Source organism: Chrysemys picta, chromosome 1 (genome assembly GCF_011386835.1).
Source record: "Chrysemys picta bellii isolate R12L10 chromosome 1, ASM1138683v2, whole genome shotgun sequence".
NCBI lineage: Eukaryota > Metazoa > Chordata > Testudines > Emydidae > Chrysemys > Chrysemys picta.
Window position 1 is genome coordinate 122,876,713 of NC_088791.1, and position 23,838 is coordinate 122,900,550.

At 41.9% G+C, this 23,838-nt stretch overlaps 2 protein-coding genes across 14 annotated transcripts in view; one reads left to right on the forward strand and one right to left on the reverse strand.

Annotated features, from left to right (window-relative positions):
• The first annotated feature begins 1,991 nt into the window (after positions 1 to 1,991).
• On the forward strand, positions 1,992 to 10,451 carry LOC101943570 (uncharacterized). 3 transcript variants are annotated; one of them, XR_010593128.1, is made up of 6 exons: positions 1,992 to 2,131; positions 2,326 to 2,664; positions 3,542 to 3,783; positions 4,565 to 6,414; positions 7,637 to 7,780; positions 9,070 to 10,451. XR_010593128.1 is itself a non-coding variant. In XM_065569511.1 (4 exons), the coding sequence occupies exons 2-4, from the start codon at positions 2,338 to 2,340 to the stop codon at positions 5,979 to 5,981; spliced, it is 1,986 nt and encodes a 661-aa protein (XP_065425583.1). In that variant the 5' UTR covers positions 2,043 to 2,131; positions 2,326 to 2,337; the 3' UTR covers positions 5,982 to 7,281. The 3 variants fall into 3 exon arrangements, 1 of the variants encoding a protein (XP_065425583.1); XR_010593129.1 differs by having other exon boundaries at positions 2,008 to 2,131; positions 4,565 to 6,425; XM_065569511.1 differs by lacking the exons at positions 7,637 to 7,780; positions 9,070 to 10,451 and having other exon boundaries at positions 2,043 to 2,131; positions 4,565 to 7,281.
• A 6,244-nt stretch (positions 10,452 to 16,695) lies between these two features.
• INTS13 (integrator complex subunit 13) overlaps positions 16,696 to 23,838 on the reverse strand; it is a 36,097-nt gene continuing 28,954 nt past the window's right edge. For all 11 annotated transcript variants that reach the window (XM_065569457.1, XM_024103323.3, XM_065569479.1 and 8 more), the window contains 4 exons: positions 22,546 to 22,776; positions 21,097 to 21,236; positions 19,214 to 19,349; positions 16,696 to 18,008 (listed from right to left, as the gene is read on the reverse strand). In XM_065569457.1, coding sequence (XP_065425529.1) covers positions 17,969 to 18,008; positions 19,214 to 19,349; positions 21,097 to 21,236; positions 22,546 to 22,776 — 547 coding nt within the window. In that variant the 3' untranslated portion in view covers positions 16,696 to 17,968. The remainder of the gene's footprint in view (positions 18,009 to 19,213; positions 19,350 to 21,096; positions 21,237 to 22,545; positions 22,777 to 23,838) is intronic.

Below are 23,838 nucleotides of genomic sequence, written 5' to 3' on the forward strand. Positions count from 1 at the left end.
TCATAGATCCTTTTAATTCCAAAAGAGTCCTGTAATTCTACATAGCCTCAAGCATATTCACTGAGCCGTATACAGCTAAATAATAGAGTAATTAAATATTGCTTTGCTGCACAGAGTGTCACCTATAACAAATATAACACATTGTGGGCTCCAGCAGCTGGACATACCTTTCCATGTCACAGGATTTGGTGGTCTTATCTACGCATGAATATTAATTTATATTTATACAGGATCTTTCAAAGGATCCCAAAGCTTTTCAGAGAATACCATTGCTAAAATACAGGCACCTGTAGAGTGGAGGGTGGCAGGAAGGCCAGCAATTGATACAAAGCCCAATGCAAAACCAAAAACGTTGGCCAAAGACAACAGGGCACATCAGTGCTCTCATGAAAAGTGCCAGTAGGTTGGGTTCTCTGAACAATTTTTTTGGTGGCCTCAGAGTGCGGACACCAACTCTTGCTGGTGGCCGCTCTAACAAATTTTCCTAAAATATAATTAACTTTAGGAAAAACAAATGGATATGTGCATATGCATGTCCAAAATCATTGTAATTTATTTATGTAGGGTGGGTTTTTTTGGAAACTCAATAATAAAAATAATGTACAATTGTATTTAGGTGCCCCTGACCCCCCACCCATTGCCTCTGGTTCCTGCTGCCTCCCCCGACCCCCAGTGGATTCCCCCTGACCTTCATTGCCTCCCCCAGCCCCACCCCAGGCTACCTATTGCCCTCCCGGGCCCTGCTGCTTCCTCCACCCCCCCATTACCCCAAGCTCCCTTCAATAGCCTTGCACCTCAAGCTCACCCTCCTCCTTGCCCCTTGACCATGCTGGCAAGAAAGGCTGGCCCTGCCCCCCTGGGGTGAAGCCCAGAGCTGGAGCCCCACGGCTGGAGCCGGAGAAGAGGCTGAAGCCTGGAGCCCCGAACTTGGAGTGCTGTAGCTGTGGGGTGCTGAAGCCTTGCCACCCTGGGGGGTGGAAGCCCAGAGCCCTGCAGTTGGGGGCTGAAGCACGGATCCTGCCACCAGAGCCTAAGGCTGAAGGGGGATTAAGCCCACCCCCTTAGCCCTGCGGCTTAGCGGGGGGTGGGGGGAAGGGAGAGGCTGAAGCCCACCACCGGAACCTCTGGCTGAATCAGGGAAGGGGGACTGAAGCCAACCCTTTGAGTCCCGTGACTGAAGATGGGAGGGAAGGATGGATGCCCTTCCCTGGAGTCCCTGGATGCTGCTTTGCCCCCTCCCTCATCTCTGCCCAGTAGTCTGTAGTGGCTGCAGGAAAACTCCCATGGTGGCCATGACCACCATGGCTGCATTTCAGAGACGCAAGAATGCCTGTGCAGAGGGGACAACATCTTAGTTTGTAAGCCTTCATCCAATCCACACAATAAACTACTTAACTTACTAAAAGGATGAAAGACTGAGTCAGCCCTGATAGGATCTTAACCAATGTTTCCATCCACAGCGGTATTCTAAAGATCTCATCTACAGTGGGGAGAAAACAGCATTAACAGACCATTGTAAACACCATTTAAGAATGGTGCCTGTACCCATTTTTTTAATATGCTTTGCCTGGCCACCAGTACAGACCAAACATACTGTAACTCTCTCTGGACAAGTAAAGCACATCTTTTACACCCATTGACAGTGCCACCTTAGCCAGGTAATCTGCATCAGCAGGAACTATTTTATGCTGTGTGTTACTTGTAGTAGTTTTATCCCCAGTGAAAAAAGGTACCTCAAAACAATTGATCTAATTTATTTCCACTGCTACTCCAGTAACCTCAATGGGGTGACATCAGGGATGAAAGTGGACCAACATGCTAACCCTTGAACTGCCTCTGGTCCTGTAATAATGCCTTTCCCTCTCCTACCATTAAAAAAAAAAGGCTGCCAGGTCAGGTTACTACACTGCAGTTTCCCAGGCACTTCTCTAAGCCATATGTTGAAGGCCCCCCTCAGGAGGCCCTAGTCTAGCATTTCAACTCCTAGAGACCAGGTGGTCTTTTCTCATGACAGAGGCAGAAATGGGAGCACCGTTGTGTCTAAAGGAAACCATGTTAAAAAGCATAAGGGGCCGTTTGTGGCTCTATGGTGTTTTCAGTAAAGACTTTTGAGCTGAGCTGAGCAGTAACAGTGAGTATTGTGGCTTTTTACAGGTGGCTCGAAGTCTGTAAACCAATCAATCATTTTGGTTATTGCTCACCTAGAATTAAACAAGTGGGTTCTAATTAACACAATTTAAGTCTTAGGAAGCTTTAAATCTCTCTGCTTCCTCACAAGCAGCCGCGGACTAACTGTAAATGTGTTTTTTTTCTTCCCTCCTACAGCTCTGAAATGCAATGAAGCAGCAGCCTCTGGTTACCTCAGAGGCACATACATACAATGTGAGAATGGATGCCTTGAGGATACACATTGGTACTGATGACAGGCTTCTTATCTCTGGGTCCCATCTGCCCCTGGAGAGGCGAGTTTTACCAACACTACTGCTTCTTGCACTGGTATCTCTCTCAGGAATCATGCCTGCTGCGGTTGCCAAGGAATCAAACAACAAATGTGAGGAGATCCAGATCCTTCGAGGCATCCCAGACACAATAGCCTTTATGGGGAAAGTATTTTACTACCCAGTACCACCATTTGCCTTTCAGGGAAAGATAACCCAGTACAAGGTAATACTGAGTTAAATACACTTCTCTGTATAATACAGTATTTACTCGAGATTTTTGCAATAATGTCTAGTTAATTACAATACAGCTCAGGAGTACCTACATAGAGAGGGGTTTTTAATAAGACTATTTTAAAACCTAAGTTCGATTTCAGCATAACAATTAAATTAATTATATAGTAAAGAAACACCCAAAACCCATTTTAGGCACTAAATAGTCTTTAATGTCAAACATGGCTGCTGACTGCAGTCTCAAAAACATTAATAACATCAGCTTTTCCAGAGATCTCCTAACCTGCTCATTTAATGCTCCAATATCTACATTTTAGACAGAAAGACAAATTTATTTTTTATTGTTAGCAACAAGACTTCGTCTTGCACACTACTGCAAAAACGTGACTTCTCTTCCAAGGGAACTGTGGCATAATAAAATATGGACTCTCCTTGTAATGGAAAAGCTTTCACACCAAGAACGTATGCAAGGGATAGGCCAAGAGGAGGACAGGTTTTTAGAAATCTGGTTACCCTTTTTACTGTACTTACAGGAGGAGGACTCCCCAGCCAGCAAAACAGAATCTTTAGCCAGTTTTTTTGACTATTAAGCTGATCCTGAATAAGCAATAAATGATGTAGTATGTTAACATTTTATTGTAACTTTGCCTTAATAAAAAGTTGCAAAGCAAAATGACAAAAAACCAATTGCCATTAAATAAAACCCTATTGATAGCTTACAACTGTGTTTAAGAACATCTGCAGCTGATTCTGTTGACTAGCTTAGTCTTTTCTGCACAAAGCTTTTGTTGTATAATTTTCAGCTACAATAGTGATGTCCATGTGCTGCTCCTAGAACTCAGTATATCTTCTGTCTTATTATGGAATAGATTACGTTGGCTAATGGTGCAGATTTGCCAAAATGGTTGGAGTTCAATCCTAACACAAGTACACTGCAAGGACTGCCAGTGAATGAGGAGAATGGAGAATACCACTTGAATGTAGCCGCCCATGAAGATGGGTGTGTTCAGAAAACACCAAGAGCCAATGTAAATTTCACCCTTCATGTTCAGGACAGCATTCTGATCCCAGAAAAGAAGACTAGCTTAAGTCACGCGCCCAAGCGCAATATGTGAGTATCCTTAATGTCAGCAAGTTACAAATGCATTTGGCCAAAAGCACCAAAAAAATGTGGTTGCATCTACCTGATGCAGGATTTGTTTATTAAGGAAACATGAAGCTGAAGAAAAGGGTGAGGAAGTGTGGGTTGAATGGAAGGAGGCAGATACAGGGCCACATTTAGTACCCACTGAAGTTAAAGGAGTCTTTCCATTGACTTTAGTGGGCACTGGATTGGGGGCTGTAATCATCAAGGAAGCTGGGGTCTAAGAGGAACATATGGGGTGAGGAGTGTCTAAAAAAGTCAACACCAGGGTGGAGAGCTAAGAGGTGGGAAGGGAAGAAATACTTTTCAGATTTTCATTTCCTAACCTACAGATAAACAAACAGCAAATACGGGGGCGGGGGGGAAAGGGAAGGGAAGGGAGGGAGGAGAGGAAATGGTGACTAAATGAGTACCACATTGTTGTAGGACCAGAAAGGAGCCAGGATCTGTTCTGACCCGGGGAGGGGGGGGGGGGAGGACAAATATGGTTGATAAACTGTTTATTGTGAGTTCAGAATAGGGGATCATGAAGCTAAATATAAACAACTGTAATTATATACAAATACTGCCTGAATGGAATGGGGACCTGACATTTATTCAGATAAGAGGGAGCTTGGCTAAGAGGTAGAGTTTTCTCATGTAATTGATGTATGTCAGGGGACATTTCCTGTTGTTTGAATTTAGGCTTTTTCACATAAAAGGGGATCAGATAAAAGGAGTTTTACTGTCTACGTTTTTGGACTTTCAGTATCAGTTCTGAAAGATGTACAAGGGACAGCTCTCTGACCTCTGCCGAGATCATCATCCATGCTGCGGCTGAATTGCTGGATGTTCAACAACGTCTCTCTCTGGTATGCACCATGGCAGAATATCTCCATCTGGATCCCACCTCATTGGCCCTAAATCCATATCAGGGTTTGATACACAGAAGTAGAAGGAACCTAACAATACTGGCTGAAGATATTAGACACGTCAGCTTCATGGAAAGCCATTACATAGGACTCTATTGGCCCGTTGGATGTGGAGTTTTTGCAATGCTCTATGAATTAATTCAAGTTCTAAGACACAATGTTGATTCACACCATCTCTCACAGCTCTTAGGATATGAAATTGCAGGCTGGAGAATAATTAAAAGAGAAGGATTTGAAAGAAAACGTTCAGGAAGACAACGCAGACAGTTAATGGTAACACCAACACCTACACTGAAAATGACTGAAATCATGGCGAAACCAACTGGAGAAGAGGTCTTCACTACTTTGCCACCAAATTCACTTGTTTACTTACACACAGACACTGTGGTATCACCTATTCAGACTTGGTTTTCCTTCCACAAAGCAAGCACAGCTGTCACCAGTTACATTGATCTCATTCCACTTTTTGTAACAAGCCAAGTGAGTTTAGAAGCCTTAGAAATGGGCCCATCACAGAACTTTCTGAGTAAAAGACCAATGTCTAGGACTATTTTTCAAGACCTTTCTGCTTTTGCTTTTCCTGAACTTTCACCTTCTTTGATAATTACAGCAACCTCTCTTTCAACAGAATTTAAGGGGCTGCAGAATACAGTTTCCAGTATGCCACTCTTCTTAGAGCAACCACAATCTCACGTGCAAGAGTTGGATGCATTCTTGCAGTCTGGCAAATCAGAGCCATCAAGGCATCATTTTCTATCAGTCCTTTCTTTTGACATCACTGAGCCAACTGGTAAAGGCCAATTTTCAAGACCCATTTACACTTTAATGACAGAAACACATTATGAATGGCCTCTAATCTCTCCAGAAGTATCTCTTGTTAAGACAGCACCTCAAACACATTTTCCAGAAGAAATATTAATGACATCGGTTTATAGCCGTCAGGAGGATGGCATCTTTGGTTATCCCCATTTTCCTGAATTTGGAATACCATCTAGTGCAATCATCTCTCCAGAAAAGCTGTCTTCAACATCCATATTGACTTCAGTGCAACTGACTACGTTATTTGGTTTCACACCTCCCATTGATGACATGTTTCTACTTTTGTCAGGTGGTAACCATCTGAGTCAAGAGCTATTTAATGGCTATGAATACATGTCTAATTCTTTTATGACTATCCCACAGACAGACAGACTTCCATTTACTGAAGAAGAAACCTCAGTTCCTTCTATAATTCACATGGACACATTGATTTGAGATAGAGAATCCAATTTAAGCTATGTTACCTCAATATTGGATTCTTCTATTTTAAGTAGCACTTTCCCCAGTGATGCTGGACCTTCTCATGAAACAAGTCTGACAGCACAGTCCTATCCTGATAATGCTCCATTGCTTACTCTGCCTACAGATTTTGCTGGCTTTTACAGCTCTGAGCTGTCCAGACCAACAAAGATATTTACTTCTTATGACAGCAGCAAGCTCAGAACACAAAATCATTTCCCAAGTGCTTTACCTAGTGGCACAAAGGATTTAAATTCAGACAAATCTCTTGGAACCAGAATGATTTTGCCAAACGTCACAGTGTTTACCCTGGAGTTGACTAAAATGTCAACCATCCCATCCTACACTGCAGAAATATCTATGAGAACTATATTTAATGCTACTTCTCATCTGTACAACAATGCACAAGGTACATTTAAGGTTTGTGTCTTGTCATTCATGGTATTTATGGAAATGCTGACTAATGTGAAGGGGGTTGGTGGATTCTTTCCTGATACTAGCGGACATAAGCCCACATCCACCATCAAAACACCTAACTGTAGCAACCTGAGGAGAGGGAATAGCAATTGAATGGACTCAGACTCTTCTATACCTTGGATCTTGAGGTGGTACATTTCTGAGGCCATTTGAAGAAGCTTGCACTGCCACAGCTCATGCAGCTTCCTTTGTGGATAATAATTTGTCTGTAAAAAAAACTACAAGTGGTAATTGTGGCAGATCTTAAATACTAGAAAAATTAAGTGAAGCATTTTGGTTGTCAAAATATTTATAGATTTTGGAATGAATTGTGTGCCTATCCCAGTCTGGCCATTTTCAATGTACCACCCAGTAACTGCCCTTCACAAAAGAGTTTTTGTAAAGCTCAGTCCCTATTTTGATGCACTAGGAGTGAAAATTTGTAGCTCTAACTATTGAGGCTGTCAGTGTTCAGTCATTTAGCAAAGGCCACAGGGGAGCAACACAACCCTAGGGAGATTTTTCCACCAATATGTTTGAAAGGACATGCCATTCGGTGCTTTTCAAAAGTATCTTTCTAATCCAATGATAGCAGTCATCCTGGTGCCTGGTTCAGTCAGTAGTTTTTTTGGGGGGGGGGGGAGAGGGGAAGATGGGGGGAGGGCATGTGCTCCGGAGTCAAGAAAATCTTCCATTACCCTCTTCCCATTGAACACTTGGCTATACGTATTTTCAACTTGAGACCAAAGGGACCTTTAATATCAACTCACTGCATAATAAAATTAATTAATGCCTCACATCTAAAGGCTTTACACATTCATTGTTAAATAATTATTTGATTCTTAATGCCACTGTTGCCACTTGGCATCACCCGCATTTTAAGGATGGGAAATCAAGATGGAGAGGTTAAGTAACTTGACCAAGACCACACAATGAATCAATGGCAGAATCGGGTAGATGCCACTCATAAATGGGGAAATTCACATTCCATTCTTCTGTGGCGTCTACCTCTCTCACACACACTTTTCCCACTCTATTTTTTTTTTTTTGTAATCACATGGCTAAAAAAAGTCTTCTCTGTGTTACTAACACTGGAACTTATTAAAACAATTTTTTTTAAAGCCAGAATATCTCATCTAATACGGTAATAAATATTAATCATTTCATTTTCACAGAGCTGGTACAGATGTCATCTTCATTGGTCTACCAAGATACAAGCAGCTTGCCATTCTCCACATATGAATCACTGCAATCTACACACGTTGCATGGGTTCGTCCTCTGTTTTCTGTGTCACAGGTGCCTCAGGACATAACTCCAGGTAATATACACAATTACTTTGGAAAGCACAGGCATAACAAACTTCAGTCTCTCCCAGATGCAGAGTGGTTCTTCCCTTCTAATGTCAGCCATAGTCAGAAGTTGGAACATAGTTTTCTAGTCTTGCAAGATCTCTCTGCCTCCCTGCACTTTCCAGAATTCAGACATCTCCTTCCTACTTCTTCATGCTCCACCATGGAATTTAAAATCTCTTGCCCTTCTGATCTAATCTCTGACTCTTCCCCATGCAGGGTCTCCTCCATCTGTACAGCAGTCCCGCTGGAGGACAAGGCTAGGGGTAGGGCTAGGGGTGGTACAGCCGCGCCAGAGGAGCTGCATGCATGGAGCCACCTGGTGGCTCCATGTTCTGCTCATTTCCCTGCTGCGGTTCCCGGGAGAGCCCTGTGGTTCAGGGCTCTCCCGGGAACTGCAGTGGGAAAGGAGCAGAATGCCAGTAGCTCCTCCGGTGGCTGTACCACCCAAGCCCCGTCCCCATAGGATTCTCCCAGGAACCGCAGCGGGGAAAGGAGCAGAACATGGGGCCACCGGGCAGCCCCAGGCCTGCAGCTCCTCCGGCACAGCTGTACTACCCCCAGTTCTGTCATCCGGTGTGGCTGCTGTACAGATGGAGGAGACCCTACATGGAAGGGCTGGAGGCGGTACAGCTGCACCGGAGGAGTTGCAGGTGTGGGGCCGCCCAACGGCTCCATGTTCTGCTGCTCCTCTTTCCAGTACGTCGTACCAGCTATAAATATCTTGCTGGTACGGCATATCGAACCATAGTGCCCTACTTGCACTGCTGGAGAAAAGGGAATATTATCTCCATTTCCTTCCCTGCCCTCTTGGAGTGTTACACAGTTTTCCACCTCCTCTTCCCTTCTCCCATTTGTACCCACCATTTGGAAGCACCTCATGGCCTTTCTGCTCATAACTCACTGATTTTTTTATGCCTAACCCTGGCACTGATAAATGCCCAAATCCACAAGAATCCCACCTAAAACATGCCCTATGTACCCCACTATAGCTATAGCTTCTACTTGCATACAATATTGAAGTCACATAATTGTATTTAAATGAAACCTATCCTAAGCAGTCACATGTGAGAACAGCCAAAATTGGTTACCTAGTAGAGGCAATGTCTTAAAGGTCAAACATACTTACCCCAGATAAAAAAAATCTATGAAACTACTTAGTTGCCATAAGTTTTACATGGTTTCTTTATCATCATTCACTGTCAGCCGGCTGTTTGTTTCTTGTAACTTTCCCTCCCCATTATTTCATCCTTTGTAGGTCAAACAAACACGTTCCCTAAAGTTGTTAACTCCATTAAATTCATAACAGCAACTATTGGATGCAAGTTCCATTTTTCAGTACCCGCTGACACATTTTATGATCAGGAAGATGGCAACTCAACTCAGTTGACCCTTGGAATAAACCCAGTCGACGGCTCACCATCAGGGCCAGAAAGCTGGCTTCAGTTTAATGCGTCTCTCCAAGCCATGTATGGCTATCCACTCAGTATTGATTTTCAATATTCACCTCAGGAGTTTGTACTATCTGCCACAGATTCAGGGGGTCTGACTGTTTGGGAACCTCTCATCATTGAGCTTTTGAGGCCCACCAGCATTCCATGCCATATTTATACCATCAGAATGAAAAATAGTTACCACTCATTCTTGAGAGAGAGAGAAAGGGTTGGTTTATTCCTTGACAAGCTTTTTAAATATTTAAACTCCAGCAGTCTTAAGAGCATCACACTGACTGCCCTCAGACCTGGGTCCACTGTAATCTCATGGTACAATAGGTCTCTGTGTACAAGCACCAACAGATCACTGAGCCTGTGCTCAAGAGATGAAATCCAGGAAGTGCTGAATAAACTAAGAGTACCTGATGGGAATGTCAGCCCATACTTTGCTGAGGCAATGTTGCCAGAATACAAAATTGACATAGTTGAGAATGTTTCATATGGAGGAATCTGCTTGCCCACTACAAAGCCATTTAATGGATCCTGGACTTTAAACAGTACCTTCCCTACATATAATGAAGAGAGCAATTCCTGGATTAGAAATGTCTTGCTAATTAGCTTATGTGCAACCATCATGGTGGCTCTGATAATTGTTGCCCACCGTTGTAAATATCACAAGAATATTCTTGAATCATGGTCTATGACTTTTCAGAGAAGACCCTTATTTGACTACGTTGACCTGGAAATGGACATGCTGAAACCCCGCAAAGCGCCTGTACTTCAACGGGAGGTTTCACCCTCTCCACATTTATGGATACCCGTGCCACCTTCTTCCCAACAGCAACCTTGCAGGCCCAATGTAACTTTTGTTGCCTCAAGACTGCCTCAGTCTCTACCGCCTTTCCAGCCTCCAAAATATCAACTCCCACCTCATTACAAAGTAGATATTACTAGCCGCAGTGATCAAGGCAATATTCACAGAAGAGATTACCCTAAATCTGGATTATACTAAGAATCTGTCTCAAAAGAGGAACATTCGTCTATTACTCAGGAAGAAAATGCACAAATGATAAGCGTCTTAACTTTGTATTCTGTTTTAAATTTGAAAAAGATGTTAAACCCTAAAAGTTAACGTGATATCACAATATAGAATTCTGGAACTAACAATTAATGCAAGATGCCAAAAGAAACAGATTTAGTTACAAAACCAAAAGGTTAGTGGTTTGTTTTGTAGCAACAGATTGATATGGAAGGATTGCCAAGAAGCGAGTACTGACACAGCTCAGACAGTGCCTATATATAGGGCCCTACCAAATTCATGGCCATGAAAAATGTGTCACGGACCATGAAATCTGGTTTCCCCCTGTGAAATCTGGTCTTTTGTGTGCTTTTACCCTATACTATTCAGATTTCATGGAGGAGTCCAGTGTTTCTCAAATTGGGGGTCCTGATCCAAAAGGGAGTTGCAGGGGGGTGTCACAAGGTTATTTTAGGGTGGCGTTGTGACACTGCCACTCTCACTTCTGCGCTGCCTTCAGAGCTGGGCAGCCGGAGAATGGTGGCTGTTGGCCGGGCACCCAGCTGTGAAGGCAGCGTCCCCCCAGCAGCAGCACAGAAGTAAGGGTGACAATACCATCCCAGGCCATCCTTACTTCTGCGCTGCTTCCTTCAGAGCTGGGTGGCCGGAGAGTGGCAGAGGCTGACTGAGGGCCCAGCTCTGCAGGCAGCAGCGCAGAAGTATGGTATTACCACCCTTACTTCTGTCCTGCAGCTCGTGGTGGCACTGCCTTCAGAGGTGGGCTCCCAACCAACAGCCACCGCTCTCTAGATGCCTAGCGCTGAAGGCAGCGCCGCCGCCAGCAGCGTCGCAGAAGGGTGGCAATACCACAACACCCCCTCCCCCCCCCACACACAATAGACTTGCGACCCCCACCCCCAACCTCCTTTTTGGGTCAGGACCCCTACAATTACAACACCGAGAAATATATATCTTGATTTAAATGACCTCTTCAGGTCAGAATAGCATTTCTACAACTCGATGAAAGATTTCTCCCTCTTTATTAATAACAAATACTTCACTTTCACACCTTTTATCTGAGGATCTGAATATATTTTAAATGTCAAGCCTCAGAACATTCTGAAAAACTGGAGTGGAAATATCAGCCTATTTTACAGAGTGCTTAAATAACTTCCCCAGAGTCACACAGTAAGTTGGTGATGGCAGTGAGGAAAAGAACCCAAGTCTCTTTCTCTAACCATTAGGTCGTAATCAGACATTTTTCTAGATATTGGCTAAGTTTTTCAAAAGCACATAAGTGAAATTGTCCTAGATCAGGGGTAGGCAACCTTTCAGAAGTGGTGTGCCAAGTCTTCATTTATTCACTCTAATTTAAGGTTTCGCGTGCCAGTAATACATTTTAATGTTTTTAGAAGGTCTCTTTCTATAAGTCTATATTATATAACTAAACTATTGTATGTAAAGTAAACAAGGTTTTCAAAATGTTTAAAATTAAATTAAATTAAAATGCTGATCTTACGCCACCAGCCTGCTCAGCCCGCTGCCAGCCTGGGGTTCTGTTCACCTAGACCGGCAGCGGGCTGAGTAGGGCCTGCGGCCGGGACCCCAGACCTGGGGGTGGGTGTTTCAGGGGTCAGGGCAGAGGGCTGGGGGAGGGGGTGCAGGGCAGAACGCTGGTGTGTATGTGGGGGGGTTCAGGGATCAGGGCAGAAGGCTAGGTGTGTGTTGGGGTGTGGGGGGTTCAGGGCAGAGGGCTGAGGGTGTGTGGGTGCAGGGCAGAAGGCTGTGTGTGGGGGGGTTCAGGGCAGAGGGCTGGGGCTGTGGGGGTGCAGGGTAGAAGGCTGGGTGTATGTTGGGGTGTGGGGGGTTCAGGGCAGAGGGCTGGGTGTGTGTGGGGGTGCAGGGCAGAAGGCTGGTGTGTGTTGGGGGGGGGGGCAGGGCAGAGGTGCTCGGCTCGTGAGGGTGCTCCCAGCCCCCTGCCCTGAGCGGCTCAGGGCAGGGGGCTGGAAAGGATATGCCCTGTTCCACCCGCTTCCCCCAGGCTCTGTCCCTACCTCTCTCTGCCTGCTCTATGGAGCTGTGTGCACGCTGCCGCTCTTTCCCCTCCCCCTCGCTAGGGCCCAGCAGCTGATTGGCCAGGGACGGAGAGGAGGTGGGGCAGGAAAGCACCACTGGGGGAAGAAGCGGGGGAGGAGGGAAGCTTGGCTGCCCCAGAACCAAGCTTCTGCCTCCTGCCCCCGCAGGGGAGAGCGGTGGGCGGGGGGGCTGAGTGGGGCTGGGGGCCGGGACCGCGTCACGGGAGCTGCGTGCCACTCAGAATTGGCTTGCGTGCCGTGTTTGGCACGTGTGCCGTAGGTTGCCGACCCCTGTCCTAGATCCTCAAATGTAATTTGGCTCCTAGAATTTAGGAGCCTAAATACCTTTGAGGATCCAGGCCCTAGAGCCTAAGTCTCACTTAAAGTCAATAGAACAAAGGCTCCTGAATGCCTGTTATTTTTGAAAATGGGACTTAGGTGCTTTTGAAAATTTTACTTGTTACTCCCTCATCTCAGGGCACGTCTTCACTACCCGCCGGATTGGTGGGTAGCGATCGATCTATCGGGGATCGATTTATCGCGTCTAGTGTAGACACGATAAAATCGATCCCCGATGGCTCTGCCGTCGACTCCGGAAATCCACCGCGGCGAGAGGCGGAAGCGGAGTTGACGGGGGAGCGACAGCGGCCGACTCGCCGCCATCCTCACAGCCAGGTATGTCGACCTAAAATACGCAACTTCAGCTATGCTATTCACGTAGCTGAAGTTGCATATCTTAGGTCGACCCTCCCCCCTGGAGCGTAGACCTAACTTGGGTGAAGCAAGAGAAACTCTTGGAGACTCTGGATATCTAAGTGTCTGTATCCCAATCTTTTCAAACCTGTATTTAAAAAGGTATAAACAAAAAATAATACAAAAACACACACACATTCCATTTTGTAAACTGGAGCAATGCAGACTGCTAACTATAAAAGCAAAGCAGTGTTTTTAAAGGAAGATCATGGGGGCAATTATGCCAGTGAAAACTGCACAGGCTCACATGCTCCACTGTAGACAAGACCAACTCAAGATCTTGGTTCCAGTGCCACAACATATTCAAAGAAGCCATAATGAAAAGAATTTATATGTAAGGTGTATATCCAACAAACTGAAAGTTCATCATCTAACACACAAGATATTTAAATCGTTCACTAATTCACATATACCTCTGTAGACTTGTAGAAATTCTCCTTCAAATTAGCATCTCCTTCCATTTTATGCTTTTTGAAATGCCATAGGATCACATTATAGACCACTCTGGGAAAGGACCCATCCATGAAATGCACTCTGCTGTGATGTTGCACCATGCTAAAAGAGTAGTAAAGATTTTGATGGGAAAGGGCCATGAGACCCACTGGCACTGTAACTATGAAAAACATGTCTATCCTTTAAATTTACCAACAGCTACAAAGTAAATCCTCTTAGGATAGCTATTTGTTCTCTGCCAATGCTGTGCTCTTGTAAAAGTAATGATACTTTGCACTTAGAACACAATGAAATAGCTAATAAAAAGAACAATCTCGATAGAGCTATAAAACATGGATTAATATAGAAGTAACAAAACTTGCTTGATAGCTGATGGTGAGACTGGCTTTTTTCCCCCAGTCGGCACTACCTATAAATGTCCCCCTTTCTTCATCAGCCTATACATTGTGACTGCACGTACCGGGTACATTATGGAAAATGTACTTCCAGAGCTAACGATAATGTATCATTAATTTATATTGAAGACTATTAGAACAGCACCAGTTGCTGGTGTGGACAAGAAGTATTGAAATTGTTGACAGTATCATCCTATACCTAGCCAATGAGCTATGGCTTTTTTTTGTAACAGCAACTGAATCGTGAATGTGGCTGCAGTAGTCTGGTTTAGAATCAAAGGATGATCTGCTGTATGAATTGATGGCACTAGTTCAGGCTTATAGTGTTGCATTTATCCACAAGTTTCCTCAAGTCAACTGCTGAAACACCTACAAGAAGCCAACCAATTGGTTACCAGGTCTCCAGTTGATGTAAATCAGAATAGTTCCATTGAAATTAATGGAGGTATGCCAGTTTGCACCATTTGAGGACCTGGGTCCTCTGATTGGTAGGCTGAACAACATTTGGGAATGTCAAATGATTTTGAACAGTCAACCTGTACCTGAACTTGTACCACTGGAGCGAATAGGAATTTTGCCATTGACTTCTATGGAGCAGGTTCTTGTTATCATCCCTCTCCCTCTTACCTCCTTTTGTTCAGTACACTCAGATGGGGAGTCTTGTTTCAAATTGGATTGTAAGAGCGTCAGGGCAAGGACTACGTGCCTATGCATTTGTACTGCATCTGGCACAATGGGGCCACAATCCTGATGGGGGCCTGTGGGTGCTACTATAATAGATGTATCTATTTGTAAATTGTAATCATGGTGAGGGGACTGTCTTCATGTGTTTCTTGTGCAGCATCAACCATGCTGTCAGCACTTAAATATAGTATTGTACCTAAAATGACAGTGTTGTTTTTTTATTTAGTGAACCGCCATTAAAATGTTAAAACGGGTTAAATTGTGGTAAAAGTTTGGACAGAAAGTCACCCAAACCTTTAATTTCTGTTAAAAGTCCAGAACGCCATCTCTGCTGAGTGCTCAGCTCTAGGAAAACATCCAGCCATTTATTTTGGTGTCCACGTTTGAATATATTGACCTAAAAGACCACCTCATGCAAATTTATTAAAACCTCTCTAGAGAGGGGGTAATGAGGCTTCAAAGGAGCTATTGCAGGGGAAAGGTGGGGTTGGGTAAGTGTCAAAAGGGCAGAACAAAGATAATTAATATAGCATATAATACGTGTAACAAGCTCACTTACCTCACAGGATTGTTGTGAAGCTTAAAATGAAATTATGGCCCCAATTCTGCAGGAAATGTAAGCACATGCCTTACTTTGAAGTGTATCAATACCTTAATTAATTCAATAGGATTGCTCATGTCCTTAACATTAGGCACATGCTAAAGTGCCTTGGAGAATTGGGGCCCATTTGTTTGAGATTTTGTATGGAAGGTACTTCAGAAGAGCAAAGTATTTTTACTGAATCATGTGTAGCTATTTATTTGGGTTGTTTATGCAGTAAGTTTGTTTTTAATAGAACATGCAGGGATTTCTCTTCATGTGATTAAATATTCACATAAATATTTTAAGTGTGCAGCCTAATCTTTATGGAACATTAGGATGGGACAGGTAGAAAATGCCCAGATACAAACGATAAGCACTTCTGCTTGATGTTTCTTTACAAATAACAGCAACTAATGCTGAAGGTTGACATATAAATGCTCAGCTTCTAGACTTAAAATCTTCTTCAGTATAGACAGGAGGAAGTTCACATCAGATAGTGATCTCAGGCTGAGTAAATTTTAAGATGAGAAACTGCCATAAACTTTTAGGTGCTGCAAGAAGTGAGGATGGCAGTACAGGTCTGCTCTGGCCTAATTTTAAAGCCCATCCCAAACCCAACTAACCCACAGCTGGCCCAAATCACGTCAAGTCGCTTTCAGACAGGACTAACACTTCCCCCAAACTTGTGTTAATGTAGGCCTCATCCCTGAGGTTTGGTCTGGTGGAAGCTTCCTGCTCCCCACATCTTGTGACTGCAATCTGTCTCCAATTGTCTCCTACCTAAGGGGTTGGCAACGTGGGCCCATGTGCCCTGCTCCTGCCTTACTTTTGTGTGTGCACTGTGGAGTGAGAGGTGCTGTGACTCACTGGCACACTCACTCTGCACAACACAGAGCAGCAAGGTGGCAGCAGTTAGTGGGAACAGGGCATGCAGCCGCCACTGAGCTGCCAACCCCAGAGGCAGCAGGAGATGATCAGAAAACCCAACTCAAGTCTGAGAGAGTCAGGTTGTCTTCACATCTGAACCTGATACTTGTAATCAGGTCCTGTCAGATTGCAAGGCTCTAGGTGGCACTTTTCTTTCTGCATCAGCACTGAATCAATGCCTCAATATGGTGCTAGGAGACCCTGTGCTGCAAGACGTGCTGGCTTTCAGATAAGAGGTGGAAACAAAGGACTTGAGCATTTGTGACCATTAAAGATTCTATAGTATTCAAGAGTAGGGAGTCTTTGCAGAGATCTTTCGGATGACCTTATAAAAGTCAGTCCTGTCTGCTCTGAGAGGACTTTCAATATCTGTAAGCCCTTTTTATAAATGCAGAGATTTGCTCCAGCATCTTTGGTCAAAGTTTTCCCTCCCCCAGCTGTTATGAAGTGCTGTGAAATGGTTGCCTTCCCATCCCAGAGGTCACTGGATTTCAGCAGTGTGACACCAAGCTTTGAGAACCTCAGCAATCTCCATATAAATGTAAAATATGACAGACAAAATATCATGCAAGTACTCTTTATTAACTGATCCTATGGATTACTTAAATAATTACACCAGGTGACTCTAAAAATAATCATCATATATCAAGAAAGAAATAAACCATGTATTTACTTAGTAATTACATTACATTATACTTGCTATGTAATCACCTTGAAGCTCTATATTTTATTTCTATTTCTATGCTGCTAAATGGTCAGCAGTTACGAATGCAAGTAAGGAGTACTCGCATGATATTTGTGTTCTGATCCAGCCATCATCATCTGTGGCCTTCATACTTTTCTTAGTTGATGAAACTTGGCTATGTGACATGCTGACTTATTTAGAAGAAAAGCCTATGTGCCAGCTACCCTTCTTCCTAAAGTAAGAGCATGGTACAGCATCTTGCACTGTAGTATACCCAAGTCAGTTGTTTCTACCAGCTGCCATCAAGCAAAAGGAAGTTAATTCAGCAAAGGTTGGAGTAACTCCGCTGCGTGGCCGCAGAAAGAATAATCGATTGGGCCCTGCTCTCTGAACTGGGTTTTATTTTACACCCCATAGCCTCTTTCTGTACACTCCTGTGGATGGCAAGTTGAAGGTAGCAGCCAGTTACCAGTTAAAGGTGAGGATTTTTGTTTTGTTAATTCTGGCATAAATAGCAACTAGAAAAGCTTTGCTTTCAAACTGAATAATTCTCTTGATGAAATTAATAATTCATCTTGTTTAAGAAGTTCATGATCTCACCCCAATCATTTACACTCTAGTGAAGGTTTTAAACCATTTCTCACCCCACTGCCCAACTGTTGATCTGGAACTGCACACTCTCAACGAGGAACTCCAGATTAAGAGTCTGTACTTAATAGGTATTTTTATATTTCTCTTCTCCTAGAGCATGGCCTCTTGAGGAGTTTCATATAGATCTAAAATGTATCAATACAACAGAAAAAAGCTCAAATAAGTTTTTTTAAAATACTTGAATATTGTGCTTTTCAATATTAAACAAGAGACCTAAAAATCAGATTGTATCATTTTACAGGTTTGCTTGTGTGTGTAGCAGGAGAAACATCCTTTCATCCTAAAATATGATTATGATACTTCAAGACAAATCCCATTTGCACACAATTCACTGAATGTAATATGCAAATTTTACATTTAATAGAAAAAGGATAAAATCAGAAAAATGTAAAACCAATCGAAGCAACAGATCTATACAATCTACTGAAATGGTACCAATATCAAATCCAGCATAAAATATTCATGAAATATGGCCAAGCATAGTTCTTAAAAACCAACACTCATTGCCGGCTGGCTTTTCCATTTTCTGTTGTTTCCATTCTGAAACACAAAAATAGGTCAAGAAGACTAGTCAGTTAGAGCATATCGTTTACTTGTCATGCACTCAAATGATTAAAAATAAAAGGCAAATCTGTGAATTTATATAAACATTTCTTTACACTTTTCTAGTGCCACAACACTATTTTTTTTTAGAGACCTCTTTATACATATATAAAGTATATACTATATACACATATATAGTAAACGTTAAACCAGAGGAAAGTTTGCTTTCAAGGAACTTTCTGCTTACAACTAGGGTAAATGAGCAATAAGTTCCATACAGATGCTCCCTGAGCTACGCAAAACTGACTTATGCAAACCCGCACTTACAGAAAAAGTTCTGTTAAGTTTTTTTTTTTTTTTTTTTTTTGTAATTGTCGGGTATACGTCCCTGACTTACGCAAAATTTGACTTACGCAAGGCATTCCGAAACGGAACGCTTGCATAAGTCGGGGAGCATCTGTATATAAAAATCACAGTTAAGACTGACGTTACATTATTGACTCCAGCAGTGATTAACAAAGGCAAGACAAAACACAGACTTGTGTCTGACTGTGGAGGGTCTGCTCCTCTGAATCTCTAGAGCTGTACCAGTTTCTGTCAAATCCTTAATAGTATTTAACATTTTTCCCTGTTATTTTTATCCTTTTGCTCAATTTATTGGCCACTCCCATTCTAACGATTACTTGATGGCAGTTGGATTTATGGGGATGCAGGAAATGTTATTATTCCTTTAATGTGTTGTACAAGATGCAATGGTTTTATCTCTGCCATGTTTGATTTAGCTACTTTTATGGAGATTTTGTTTGGGGAGTTTGGGTCTTAATCTCGTCTCCTATTTGGCCCCCTACAAGCATAAGGAGGATTGTGCTGCGTAGACAGTCATTGGGATAGACGGTAAGAAATAATCCAAGACAACAGGGTGGCATTCAGCCCTGCTCAGTTAGGGGGAGGGTTGCAATGAAGTAGGGGCAAATGGATGAAAACAGATTATAAAATTTCTTTGCTGTAAAAAAATATATATAAATATATATTTTTTACAGCAAAGAAATATATATATATATATATATATATATATATATTTTTTATTTTGATTAGTGCAAGAGGTAAGGAATCCTCTTAATAGATTACTACTATGACTAATTATTCCTGTATATAGCACATTGACTGTTTATAAAACATATTATGTATTCAGCAATACTAACCCATTTTCCTCTTTAAGATGTTGATATAGCTCAGCTTTATTGTTGACAGAGTTCAGACGACCAATAAATTCTTGGTGTTTCCTAGAATTGGCTGTATTAATCCTATTGCTCCACAAAGACAGCAAGGACATTGGCCCTAGGATTAGATTTGAAAATAGAATCAAGGTGATTTGATTAATGAATTCTCAAATACTAATTCAATATAAGTTTACAGAACAAATTATACTATTTATACAGCACCAGCATAGCACATTAAAGACCAATGTAAGACATGGTCCCTACCCCAAGAAACTTACACTGTAGGTTAGATGAATAAGACAGCTGGAAACAGGTGGGAGGTTTAGATGGTACACCTCTACCCCGATATAATGCAACCCGATATAAGATGAATTTGGATATAACGCGGTAAAGCAGTGCTCCGGGGGTGTGTGTGTGTGGGGGGGTGGGGCTGCACACTCCGGCGGATCAAAGCAATATAACGCGGTAAGATTTTTTGGCTCCCATTATATCGGGGCAGAGGTGTATAAGGTTATGAGGTTACCTTTTCCCACATTATGTTAGTTCTATGTGGTTTATTTTATGGTTTAAGTACATTTGACCAAAATGGATTCTACTATTTTGTGGGCATGAAGCTGGGCCAGGCTTTGTGCCTATGCAGAGCGGTAAATGGATCCAAAGGAGGCAGACCCCATCCCGTTCACAACCCGTAGCAGACAAGGAATTGCTGATATTTTGTAAATGTCGCATATGCTCAGCATGGTATTTGATGCAACGTGAGAAAGGGCACTAAACTGTGGACGTCTATGGTAATGACAATACTTCTGGGTTTTGACCTGTAGGTGGGGGGGATTCAAATACTTTCTATTGATCAGAGAAACAGAATGCCTTTTCTGGGATCTGAAACTTTATTTTCACAGTCACCTTTTGCGGACCCCTTAGACATAGCCTGTGGACCCCCAGACTATACGTTGAAAACCACTGATCAATAGATTATACACACACAAAAATCAGAAGACATCTTTCAGAATTCACAATGTTCTAATTAAACTAAAACTAACTCTTCAAATCTTTCCAAGACTCAACTCTTCTGCAGTTGACTCCTCACTCTAGGATAAAACAATTTTATGTCCCCTGCTAAGGCTCATTCATTCTGCCTTAACTTGGCTTTTGTGGCCTTCTTTCCCATATAGGTGTACGGTGCATTGTATTCCACCTGTATGCCTTTAGCACTTTACTTGTTGAGGGTTCTTTTCTATAAAGACACACTACCCCAAAATAAATACATTTTATATTTTCTAATAACTCTTCCGCTCTCCTCTGTGTTACCCTCATGGCTTTTTATTCTACATTAGTGACATCTCTATCAAGGAAATGAATTCTGAACCCAATACATTTACTACTTAGATTAGGACAAGGCTGTGATCTTTGTGGACATTGAGAAGCTCCTACTCCAGTTGTAATTCCACCAAAATCTGTGGTACCACATACAATGTAAGGTACTAACCACATTTAAAACTATCACAATCTGGCCCTTAATGAACAGCAATCAATCAGATGGAACTCAAATCAGGAACATAGAGGCTTTGTATCAGTCCCCTGAACCTTCAACCTCACAGCTCGTTTTTCATCCCTCCACCTGGACCAAAAGTATTCAACTCATAGTAAGATTCTGCTTGACCCCCTCTCACCAACCACTTTGTGTATAAAGACTTAGCCATGACTCTCATTAGAACTGAATGATTAAATCTACACACAGGATATTCAAAAGGTGCACCTTTATCTTATTCAAGCAAATATGAACTGCTGTGACAACCGTATACGAGCACTTGCAATTCACACCAATTTTACCTGATTTACTATTTTTCAAAATCATTTTGACTTACCTTTTGTTTTTTCCACTGGAGGTATTTCATCCATTGTAATAAGAGGCTTTTTGTTGGGTGGTTCGGGAGAATCAGGAGAATCTTTTATAACTTCAGCTTCTGCCAGTTCCTCTTTTTCGCGATCCAATACACCTTTTAATCTTAAGTGGGGAAGGGAGGAAAAAAAGGAGAGACAACAGAGAGCGTCAACACCACACTTCTCATTTACAGTGCTCTTCCAAGTTTATTCATATAACATCCGTCCTAGTATAACAATTGCTTTTTTTGAGAGTCATGAGATCGATGAAAATAACTAGAAAAGCCATTGGCTAAGGATTTTCTTGGACGCAGACCAAAAGGAAGTGGGAATGAGCTGAAACTCAATCTCATTTCAATTAGTTACCAATATTTATATTGCACTCATTCTGATAATTGGTTGTGCAAGAGATTTAAAAGTGCAATTGTTGCTAACCATCCGGACAACACAAATCTACTGCTGACTCTGGGTTTGAGCCTAAACCAGTTTGCTGCCATCTGCATCCCTACCTTTGATTTCCTTTCTTTCCTAGTGTGAGACATAGTATTGGACTTGACCACATGCACAGGTAGATCTAAGTATCATCAGCATGCTCACAACACTGCAGGACAAAACATCCATCTTCCCTAGTGGCCATGCTCGCACATAGAACAGCACATACAAGTTGAGCTTAGAGCTGATTAACCATTTTTTCCTGAGTCTCAACTTTATAACTTCTTTAGAAGAGACATTTGAAAGGGGGGGAAAAAAAAAGATACTCAAAGAAATTCATGACTAGACAGATTAACTGATCCTTCATGATCACATGTCATATCAGCTAACAGGACAACTTTTTGTTTCTTAAGGCATAGAAAGCAGGTCCATAATCAATATGATGCTAATCTACACAAAACTCAGCACAGAAAAACCTGGAGCATCTAAATGTCTATGAGGACACCTAAACAGTCAATCAGCCAGAGTTCAGGATAAATGAAATTCATTTGTCTATAGTTTTCAGTCTCACTTCATATTAGGGTTTGTTTATACAAAGTTATTAACAGATGTAGTATGTTACAGATGGGTATACATCTAAACAGTAGAAAGTGCTATAGATGGTGAAGTCACAAGCAAGCAACTTACTGTTATTTTGGCCATTATAACAATTGATTAAACATTTATTAAAAAACATGTATCTTTTATTATCCCCATTCTAAACTATTTATAAGTGTACCCTTAATATAAGCATGAAACTAAATGTCGTATTTGGGAAACTTATCTTAACATCAGATAATTGGGGTTTCAATACTTATACTTACATTTGTGCCTTTTATAAACAAGCTAAAATCATGTTAGTTAAATCACTTAAGCTCTTAAAAATTCTAGCGCTAGACTGTGCTGCATATGCCACATTACATACCAGTACGTGAAAGCATATATTAATTCAGAAAATTCACCTCTCTGATTCCTGCCAGGGTTTTTCCAGTTCATAATCTTTTCCTGATTTCTCTGACTTGTCTTCTTTATCTTCTCTCTTCCTCCCTCGTTTCTTGCGCTCTTCTTCTTCAGGAGGTTTGCTCCTGCAAGCCAGGAGACACTCCAAGACTCGCTGGTGTTTATCCGAGTTATTTATATGCGCTCTAACAAGGGTCTCCAATTCGTTCCACATAATCCGGTATTGTTCATCTCTATCCACAGGCACAAAATAAAATCTTCACATACTTACACACAGACACTCTCTCTCTCTCCCACTCCAGCTTGTAAGAGCCATTTATATATTAAATAATCAAGGTTCAAAACAGTTACTGTCTAGTAGATTGAGCCTAAGTTTTTAAAAAAGTCTCAGTAAAGTAGGTTTTCTTCAACTCCCTTTACTGGAATTCTGATCACCCTGTATTGTTTCATTCTTGGAAGCATCGGAGCTGAATAGTATGTGGACATGCTCAGTTGTTTCCAACAAACCTGAACTTGTAATTAAATCTAATACCCAAATCTCCCCTTGAGTCATAATCATCAATTTCCCTGGGTCAAAGCAATTGTAGAGACATTGCCAAAACCTATTAATGTCACTTGAGCCAACCAACTCAAGAGGCAAGAAGAAACCCTCTTTTTGAATGCTGGGACAGGTAGAAATCCATCTGTTCATTGCCAGATTCAAATGAATTTTAATGTTTTTCTCTTAGACAAAAATTAAAGACAAAATAATAGGGAATCACTGTAACATAACACTACAGAACTGAATAGTTCAAGTATCTTTTGTAGCTGACTTTTTTTTCATACTCAGGAAACCATCCTGCCTAGGATTAGATTGATGTACAAGAAATGCACATGATTATTCCAATGGATGGGATATCATAGACTTCCAAATTTGTTGTAATGGAAGTTTCATCTCTTATATAAAATGTTTCAACAATGGTATGACTACTTTTAAGATAATCAAATATTAAAAATATTTTAAATATACAATAGCTTTGGAAGTGTCTGGTTTCCATGAGTCCAGTGGTGACCCGCATTTCCTCTGTTCTAACCTACGTGAGGCTCAAGATGGTGTTTTCGGTATGATTTTTTTCCCTTTAAAAAGTGTCTTAAATATAAAAAAAATATTATTCTTTGTAAGATGTGACTAAATCTGTTGTTTCCAGTTACAACCGAGTTTTTTCTTTAACATGAATCAGGGGAATAGGATTACAGTTCTAAATTATGCAGCCAAATGATATACAACATTTATTTTGCACATATATGTAGTTTAG

Coding starts and splice junctions, on each gene's coding strand:
- LOC101943570 (XM_065569511.1), top strand. CDS start 2,338: ATGAAGCAGCAGCCTCTGGTTACCTCAGAGGCACATACATACAATGTG. Junction 2,665..3,541: donor GAAAGATAACCCAGTACAAG/GTAATACTGAGT, acceptor ATTATGGAATAG/ATTACGTTGGCTAATGGTGC. Junction 3,784..4,564: donor CACGCGCCCAAGCGCAATAT/GTGAGTATCCTT, acceptor TTGGACTTTCAG/TATCAGTTCTGAAAGATGTA.